Consider the following 10,647-nt stretch of genomic DNA (forward strand, 5'->3'; position numbering starts at 1 on the left):
ATCACTAAGCAGTGTTTAGGCATAAGCAAAAATTAGGTAAGTTAAAATATGTTTGTGACATATCAGTCTTGAGTGGCAGATAATAGAATATATATGAACCATTTATATATATGTTTCCATTTATAAAAGTATGTGTGTGTGTACATATATATATTAGTTTGTAAATATGTGCATATGACTGTCTGTGTTTGTGTGTATGTATATTTCATTTTGATCAAGTCAGTCTTGCTTGTTGGGGCACAGGGTCTTCAGACCACACACAACCAAGTATGCATACAAAAAATATACAAAGGTGCACACACACACACACACACACGTGTACACTTATATATACACAGGCAAGTACATACTTGGTGAACATGTGGCAATATCTCTTCCTTCATATATATATGCAAAATTTAGGTTAGTCAAAATATGTTTGTGACGTATTTCAAATGCTAAAAGGCAAATACACTGCAGTGAAAATACCCCGTTTGTTTAGTGTTGCCATCTATCAGGAATCCCAGACATCAATGTATCGAGTTCATTGACTCTTGTCATGGGATGTACCTAAGAGAGGCAACTCTGAACAAACTTATAAAGCAACAGCTTTATGTAAAATTCAGTAAACACGTTGACTGATTTACACTAGTAGATTGCCCATTTGAGGGAAATAACAAAATGTTAGTGCTATTGATAAAAGTCAATAAACTCAAACCATCAATGTCTGGGATTCCTGATAGATGGCGAAACTGAACAAACCTTTGCCATAAGATGGTGACACTAAACAAACCTTTGCCATAAGAGAGATATTTTCACCATGGTAACTGTACTGTATTTACCTGTTAGCAGTTGAAATATGTCACAAACCTATTTCAACTAACCTAGTTTTTGCTTATGCCTAAACACTGCTTAGCGATAACATTTCATTTTATATATATATATATATACACACACAATATATATATATCAGTTATTGCTATAATCCTGGTAATATCTGATATCTCCTTACCATGACTTCTATATTTAAGTCTGTAGAAAGATGAAAATAGATTTTTTTTTTCTTTCTTTGCTAGAATATAAACACACTGCAATTGAGAGATATCAGTGAAGTCAATTCATCAAACATGAATTGTAGGAAGACCATAAAGTTGAAAGTAATCTCCTAAACTACCAGACTTGCACACTTTATTTTTATGTCACTACAATATCAACTAGCACCTTAAGATTAACTGTGACTGGTGTTGCCACCTATTTGTGATCATCAACAGTTGATGTCATTAGTAAAAACATCAATGTTAAAACTCTTGTCACTCTCCTCCTGAATTCCTTAAGTTTCTTTGTTACATAAACACAACAACTGCATTTAAGGCTTACTGTGAGCATCTCTCTCTCTCTCTCTCTCTCTTTCTCTCTCTCTCTCTCTCTCTCTCTCTCTCTCTCTCGTGTGTATGTGTAGGTGAAATAAACATCAGAGATGCTTTACCCCATGCAGAGACTGCAGGGGCTGTTCAGAGGTTTTGCAAGCTCTTCTTAGAAATATTAACCCTTGGACACTCAGCTCTTTGCTAGAGTCATAAAGGTCCATTGTGGCATATGGCATTTTGGCATTTTTAGACTTGATGGAACCCATCTTTATCCAGGTTTGACCATAGCTAATTTCCTTCAGAAAGAGTGTAAGAAAGGAAAGACTTGACTCTAGTAGTGGACTAGCACTTCACTTATTCCCAAAACAAGGAAAGGCAAAATGACCACGGTAGAATTTAAACTCTGAATACAGAAAATGAGCAATTATCACAAACTAATCAATCCAATCTTCTAACAACTCTGCCATAACGAGGTTTTGTGTTTCCCTCCACTGCAGAGCACACTGGACAAATATCTTCTACCATTGCATCAGGTCAACCCAAGCTGTGAATGAAATTAGGTGTCCAGAAACTGTATGTTAACCTAGCAGATGAATTTTAACTACAATTCAAATGGCTGCCTCTTGCACCCTTATTACACCTCTTGATTACATGCCTATGGGACACTCTGCTGTTTATATTATAATTCAATGAATAGGTTGCACTATACATTACTAAAAGGAGATGATTTCTCTTTATACCTCACAAAAGAAAATATATACACTGGTACAACTGTGTGTTCAACATTGGTTAATGGTACTGTGTTGTAGAGGTCATTTGGCTGCAACTCACTGCTGGTCCAGCAGACAAGTGGCCAGACCATTCCAGTCCTGGTGTACTTGTCTTTCATTCAAACTTGGTGTATTGATAGCTATATTCTCATATATATCTTTATTCTTTTAAAAACAATAATGTAATTTGAGGATGTTGCTGCTACTATTTCTAGTAGGTTGAGTGACCACATTGAAACTCCCTCATTAGCTTCTTTGCCATTTGTAAGAAGACATAGAAATAAGGTGAACCAACACTAATGTTTTTTACCATGTTGTCGTAATGATCCCGCATCAGTTTAATACCTTGATAAATATAAAAATGTATGTCATGCTTTTAAAAATAAACAACTCATTTTATTTTATTGTTTTATTAAACTAATTATGGATTTCAAAATGTTTTTATGGATACACTTAGAATAATCTATGATGTACTTTGTAACTGCTTACAATGCTGGTTAAATTATATCATGATGTTGAATGATTTACAATGAGCAATATCTCATGACCTGCCGGTAGAAAAACATTGTCCATGCCTGCAGTAGGTTATGATTTGAGAATTTCGTTACTGCTTCTAACAAATCAAGTAATTGGTGTAGAAGCTGGTTATTGATATTGATGGTGTTGGATTGGTAGAAGAGTTGTATTGTATTATTTAGTTATGCCTCTTCACACTGTAAAATGCTGGGTGTCACTTCAATCAAGTAGGCCCTTCACTTTTAAATTTACGTGTTTGTTCCAGTGTAGAAAGTGTTGTTGTTGTTTGGTGCATGGAGTATTTCTTCCTGAATTACTTGATTTTTTTTTTTTTTTTCCACCTACAAAGGGCTTCAGAATATTTAAATGGCCACCCAATTACATGAGAAAAAAAAGATTCATCCTTAACTATTTTATTGTGTACATATGTTTTTGAAAAAGATCTATTTTGCTTTGTTTAGTGATTCAATATGTCTATCTGTGTAGTAGTTAGAGAAGGTGTTAGCCACAATAGAGATAACTGTGAATACATCCTCCTTCTCAAAATGTCTTGTGACCACATAAACGGATTTTCAAAAACTGACAGGCACAGTTACAAAGACAATGATAAATGACAATAACAACTGATCTTTTGCTTGTATTGTGACATGGAATAACTACATGCAAAATGAAAAGAGAGCTTCTTGTTCAAAGAATTTAGCCAAGAAAGAGCAAAGTAGAAAGAGACATTTCTCTGTTTTACAAAAATGGGAATATTTTTATTTGTCCTTGAAAGGGTAGTTTGAGGGAACCTGGCCAATATGTGGAAGAATGTATGGTCCCTCAATATGGCCAGGGTATATAGAAGTATGTGCTTATCTAAGACTGACAATGAAGCATGAAGGCAGATATGGCTGTACACTATATACCTAGCCATCAGATAGTGCTGCAATACATGGACAGAAGACAATGGTGTTGACGTAGATCTTTGGCTTGTTGATTTGTAGCACAGTATTGGCAGGTCAGGCGCACAGAGATGATCAAACAAGTAGGAGTTTTCATGCTCATCCAAATCCAAATGATCCCTACCTACTAAACTACAAGGCTGTCCAAGAGTTATCCCTTATTACGAGAGCACAGAGGAAGTCAATCAGAATGGTGGTGGAGGGCAGACGGTCCAGTTACTGTGGGTGTTTGTGGTTGCTTGAACCACACCAGGACCACATGCTGAGGTAGAGGAAAGTGTATAAAAGAAATGAGGGTGGCAGTAAACAGCAGCAAATGATTATGACTACTGTTTATACCACACCACCACCAATTGCAGCTTTATTAATAGTCATGACACTTACTGATGAGGGAAGGGATTGAAATGACAGCATGGTCTTCCTTCAGCACATCCTCTTGTGATGGTGGAGAGAAAATGATACATGAAGTAATATGGGAGGATCAAGGAGAGGTAGCAAGGAAAAGAAAAGAAGGACTCAAAAAGAGATTGTAAATTGAAAGTACATAGGTTACTGGAAATTCCTTGTCGAAGAGATCTCCACCCACAAGGCGAGAATAAATTTCACAGCTAAATAATTATAGATGGTTGATGAAAACCACACAAACTACCTAATAAGAGCTAAAGGAGAATTGCCTGCAGGATGTTGGAGACCTCATGATTTGACTTTGATCAAAGATTCTCTTGAGCAATTTTAAAGGGTTCAATATAGAAGCTAATTGAAGCTAGAGGTGGGCAGAGTCATGGGGTACTCTGATCATACTTAAGTGGTTGCTTCTTGTCCCTTTGTGAATATGTTTGTGCCATGGTCAGAATTGCTTTTCTTCATTTCAGGGATGAAAAAATTAAGTACCAACCAATTACTGGGGTGAAACAAAATCAACTGACCCTCTTCCCTTGAAATTACTGGCCTTGTGCCAAAATTTGAAGCCATTATTTATTTATTTGTTATTATTATTAATACGCCAGGCAAAATGCTTAGTAGCATTTTGTCCATCTTTATGTTCTGAGTTCAAATTCCACTGAGGTCAGCTTTGATTTTCATCCTTTCGGGGTCGGTAAATTGAGTACCAGTGAAACACTAGAGTGGATGTAATCGACTGGTCCCCTCCCCTGAAATTTCAGGTTTTGCACCTTTAGTAGAAATTATTATTATTATTGTTATTGTTATTCTTCTTCTTATAATAATAATAATAATAATAATAATAATAATTATTATTATTATTATTATTATTATTATTATGAAGGTGGCAAGTTAGCAGAATCATTAGGAATGTTGAGCAAAATGCCTAGCTGTATTTCTTCTGGGTTTTTACATTCTGAGTTCAAATTCCTTTGAAGATGGTTTTGCCTTTCATCTTTTCAGAGTTGATAAAATAAATACAAGTTGAGCGCTGGGGTTGATGTAATTGACTTATCCCTTCCCCAAATATTGCTGGTCTCATCCTAGAATTTGAAACTATTATCGCCATCATCATTATTGAGTGGCAAACTGGCAAAATCATTTGAGCATAAAAAGAAATACTTTGTGATATTTGTTGTGGCTCTTTATATTCTCTTGCTTAGCCCAACTTTGCTTTTCATCCTGCCAAGGCCAATAAATTACACTACCAGTCACATAGTGGTATTAACTACCCCTTCTTTGTGTCTGGATCTGAAATCATTATTATTGTTGTTGTTGCTGCTGTTTTACTAATTTCTCCATTCTTTCTTCTTATAATTTCAGAGAACCAAGAAGAATAGTTCTAAACAAAGGCTCGACTGGTCTAGGATTTAATATTGTTGGTGGTGAAGATGGAGAAGGGATTTTTGTTTCATTCATTTTGGCAGGGGGACCTGCCGATCTCAGTGGAGAGCTTCGACGAGGTGACCAAATACATTCGGTAAGTTTCCTATGCTTATTTTAATACAGTTCACATGTCTCTTGTTATCCATAGCATAAATGTTTTGTCACTGGTTTCTGTACTGTTAAGTGGATGTGAGATTAGACAGCACGGAAAGCTTTCTCCTATGGAAGAAAGTAAATCTTGGAACTGCAAAATAATGAGCTACTTCCCAATCTTCCACATAGCACTTCAGCTATATACATACAGTCCGGTGAACTACACCACCTACTTATAGCTGTGGTACCAAGTTACAGCTAGGTGAACTCAGTGAAGTCAACCTAGCTGTTAAACATCTGGGCCTATGACACAAAACAATACTTCTGATATAGGAACCACTGACTTTCAGGTTCATTGCTTCATTATATTTGGGCACTTATCTGTAGTACTTTCGAGTAATTCTAAATTTTTATCATGAGCTGAATCACAAGTACATCAAGTGAGTCATCATCAATATTTAAAATCCATTTTCAATGCTGGCATGGGTTGGATGGCTTGACAGGAACTGGCAACACCAGGTTCCATAGTCTGTTTTGGTTTGGTTTCTATAAATGGATGCCTTTCCTAATGCCAACTACTTTACAGAGTGTACTAGGTGTTTTTTACGTGGCACCATTATCATTGCATTTTGCATGACACCAGCACCCACACCAATGCTTTTTAAGTGGTACTTTGGTTTTAGAATCTCAGTTCTGTTGTAGTGGGTGGGTCTTCTCGAGTACAGTCAATTGATTCATGTTCCTATAAATCTATGTTAACAACACGTTGCTTGTTATACTCCTTATATTACAGTACTCCTCCTACTCTCACACGTATCGTTTCTGTCTTCATTCTTCAGTCATTTTTGACACACAATCATTCTTCATTTGCAGCCTAGAAACCCTCTGATATGTGTTATAATGGCATGTCACTGACGCTAAGTCATTGCTTTTCTCTTGGATAACATTGGTGGCATGGAGAGGGGAGACTGGTATGCATAGGTAACTGCTGGCCTCCCATAAACAACCTTTCCCGGACTTGTGCCTTGGAGGAGAACTTTTTGGGGGCAATCGGCATGGTCATTTGTGACCAAAGGAGGGTCTTTTTCTTTACTTCTATACTCTGTGCTAGAAATAAGTCGAGTTTCTTTCAAATCCCATTCTATTGTCTTAAAGTAGGAAGAATGTATTGGACGATGGTAGTTTTAAATGTATTTCATCTGAGAAGAAGAGACATGTTGCAATGATCAAAGCTAGAATAACTTTGATCATAGCTCTGTTCAATCAGGACTGACCTAGGGCTAAACAACCACACATAATTTGGTAATGAAGACAATCAGCGTCAAGGTGGAAGAAGTCTGAAGTAGTTTAATGACTGGTGTCATTTGATTGTTATTTATGAAGCTAGACAACGCTGGGTCAACCTGCTTTTAGTAATAAATAACTTTGTTTAATGCTTCAGTTTTGTGAGAGAGAAGTGCAGGGGTAGGTATAGTCAGTTGACTCAATCCTTGTATATTACTGTATAGTGAACTTCTCAGCACACAGCCAGGCTGTGGATGTTTTTAATGGAAAGTTATAGTTGATTGAGGTGATATTGTTGTTTAGCACCTGGTCAGCTCTGATTGATCAAATATGTTCCAATCATGATCATTTCATTGCTTTACATAAGCAAGACTACATTGTCCAACATGCCCTTCCTTTTTAAGATTGTAGGTTATGCTGTCAGGGAGATTTTATCTGTTTTTTCTATTAGATCAAGTTACCATGTAAAACTTCTTTCATTAGCCTCAGGACTGTTTGGCCAACCTTTGACAATAAATAAACAACAGAGCCCATCCTATCAGGATTTGAATGCAAACATTAAGTTATTTGTAGTTAACATGAAGGGAAATATAATCAGTTACTGATAATTAGTCAATTAACTGTTAATTATCAACTCTTCAGAGACAAAATGGTAAGCATAGTTTGGTTGGACTGAAACTAGAAAAATCTGAGGCAGCAAATGCTCTACTGCACCAATAAAGAATTTCCTGTTGTCGTTTTGCTAACCACACACTCCTATAATTTTTTACTGTCTTTCAGCTAACTCCACACCACTATATCCTCTTATTCATTTGGCCACTATTAATGTTCATCATCATCATCAGCCCTTTTATTACTATATTTCTATCAAAATACATCGCTTTGTTTCAATTGATTTGGAAATAATAAGAATTTAGTAAAATATCTTTGTCATTATTACACTGGTGTTTGGGGTACAAATTAAAATGAAATTTTAAAAGGTAGCTTCAAATGAGATCACTTAAAAACTTCAAGTTTGTAGCATAGATCCAAGAACAGACTCAGGTGTGTTGGTATCAAAAAGGTTAAAACTAGTGGAATGACAGATGAATCTGTAACACAATGGATTACAATATTCAGTTAGATTCTGTGTTAAAATCTTATCAGGTGCTACTTTATTCTCACTTTTCAATAGAATGAAATGCCAGTCAAATACTAGGATTGATATCATCAGCTATCACTTCTCCACATATTTCTGGTCATGTCTCTAAGTTTCATCTTGGCAATTTTTTTTAGTACTCAGACCATCTCTGTGCAGCTAGGAGATACACCTATGATATGTTTGTGATTCCATTTTAAACAAGTCATTTACTTGTGATCAATATGGTGACAAATGTGATAACCTGTTATAATTTTTTTTTTTTTTTCATTCTTTGTTTTTCCACTGTAGGTATGCATTGGATAGATTTGTAATGTTTCATCGCATGACACATCTCTATTTAATGTCTCATTTATATGTTTATATCTTCACATCTAACCTGACTACTTCTTAACAACTCTCCCTTCATCAATCTCTCCATGGATACCTTCCACTATCTTTTAGATTTGTTTGTATGCTGCAGATAGTGTAGCTTTGCTAAACCTGAAATAGTCACACATTATATTTAGGCAAATATAATTACTGTTAGCTAGTTGTATCCTTTCAAGTACAAACCCCATCTAACATAAAATAGAAATGTTATTTATAGTTGAGCTGGCACCAATACCTCTACCAAACAGACAAAATAATGACTCCCCAGCTGTTTGAGGGAGGTCAAAACTATGACTTTTACACCCAAAAATCTAACATGTTAACCACCCCATTGTCACACCTCCGTTTCAATTAACTGTTATTTGAGCAAGTTTCTTGTATATTGATTTGGTATTGATCTCCTTATCTAGCTATGATAACCTAATCGATGAACCTACAAATCACTCTCTCTCTCTCTCACAAACTCTATTTAGTAGAAGTAGCAACATTAACTTTTCTTCATGTTATGTTGCTGCTGCTACTGTTGTAGTTAGTTGTAAATCTGTTTCTTGTAATGTAGGGCTGAGAAATGGTAGGTTTATTGAACTATTCCTTGCTATTTTGCATCATCTGTACTTCCTCTCACTTGCTGTCACAACAAACCATATAATGGAATCACTACAAATAGATCAATATCTTCAACAATCAAAATCTTCTCAATTCGATTGATATTTAAAAAATATTTTTATAAAGTATCATCATTGTCCTTGCTTAAATTCTTAAAACATTTGCACAAAAGATGAATTAAATTTTTTTCATACCAATTGCTGTGAGCTTTAAGGTATTGATCAAACTCACCCTACTGCAACCCTAGTATTGTGCCTCTTTCCTTTTGTTTCTTTACTCGACATGACCTCAGTCGGTTTGGTCCTACAAATTTTTTATGATGAAATGGCTTTGGAAATGAGATTTATCAAGAGGCTCAGCTGTTGAGATGAGAGAATGTTTAATATTTCTATCATTTAATAAGGGTTTGAACTGAAGCAAATATAGTGTAGATATAAAAGTAATTTTTTAAATATCTTTATCTCTACAGATGAGGTTTGTGATCTGGAGAAAAAAATGTTATACCACTTAAACATTTATTGAATTAAATATATAAATTAAGAAACTGCAGACCATGTTCTGTCAGCTGGTATAAATCAATGGTAAATACTGATAATCAATTATCAAGTCATTGGCAACATTTATATGTATATGTATATATATATATATATATATATATATATATATATATATATATACATATAAAAAAAATGGAGGTGATGACAAGTGACCAAAACTTCTAGTGTTTTGCTGTGCTTCAGAAGATATGTCAAAGCTAAGTGAAATCATAGTCATGGCCCATGACGGCAACATGTAAAAGACACCCAGTACACTCTGTAGAGTTGTTGGTGTTAGGAAGGGCATCCAGCCATAGGAACCAAGCCAAAACAAACAACTTAGAGCCTAGTGCAACTCTCAAGCTTCCCAGCTCCGGTCAAACTGTCTAACCCATGCCAGTATGGAAAACAGACGTTAAATGATGATGATTATGATATATGTGTGTGTGTGTATATAAATATAAATATAGTGTTTGTTCAGCTTTATGTTCATTTTTCCTTGTTAGAGTGGAGTTAGATGCAACTTATATGGCTGCTCCCCTGTCACCAACCTTTATCTTTTTCCTAAGTTTGGTATATTCCACTGATTCTCATGCATCTAAAGGTGACTATGTGATGTTTTGTTTACGATAAATTGTAAACAAAGATGTTTTTCAATCAGATGGTGCTAATGAGAGCACATGTAATGACACACACATCATAGGCTTCTCCACAGTTTCCATCTACCAGTTCTAATCATAAGACATTAATCTATCTGAGGCTATAGTACCACACAGTGAGACCAAATCTCAAACCACATGGTTATGGTTAGTCCACATTACTCCATAAGGGGCATAGGGCCGTTTTCTGTATCTATATATATAAAAATGAGAATGTGTGTCTGTGTGAATCCCTAAAACTCGAGAACTACGCAACCAATTTCATTCAAATTTTACAGATGCCTTACTTAGGGTTCCAGTTGTGTTTTAGTCAAAAAAAATTATTAACTTCTTGCGGAGTTCGAGCCCACGGCAACATAATATCTCCTCCACTATTTAAGTATTACGTGTCAAAAGTGAAACAAAAACACTCATGTCAAATACTTTCACTTTAAAAATGAAACTATTCTACTAACTGAAACAATCACATTTCGATACTGTAATGACAGATACTTTCAGAGAGAGAGAAAGAGATGTATATGTATACATATACATGTATATGTACACGTATATGCAT

The 10,647-nt window shown here is 35.4% G+C and overlaps 1 protein-coding gene across 1 annotated transcript in view; it reads left to right on the forward strand.

The window, feature by feature from the left end:
- The window catches only part of LOC106876507 (disks large homolog 1), a gene marked incomplete in the record, with an annotated part of 700,185 nt that overhangs the window by 601,860 nt on the left and 87,678 nt on the right, over nucleotides 1-10,647 (forward strand). The window contains 1 exon segment of the mRNA XM_052974679.1: nucleotides 5,341-5,497. Coding sequence (XP_052830639.1) covers nucleotides 5,341-5,497 — 157 coding nt within the window.

The sequence above is a fragment of the Octopus bimaculoides genome, chromosome 19 (assembly GCF_001194135.2).
Source record: "Octopus bimaculoides isolate UCB-OBI-ISO-001 chromosome 19, ASM119413v2, whole genome shotgun sequence".
Taxonomy (NCBI): Eukaryota; Metazoa; Mollusca; class Cephalopoda; order Octopoda; family Octopodidae; genus Octopus; species Octopus bimaculoides.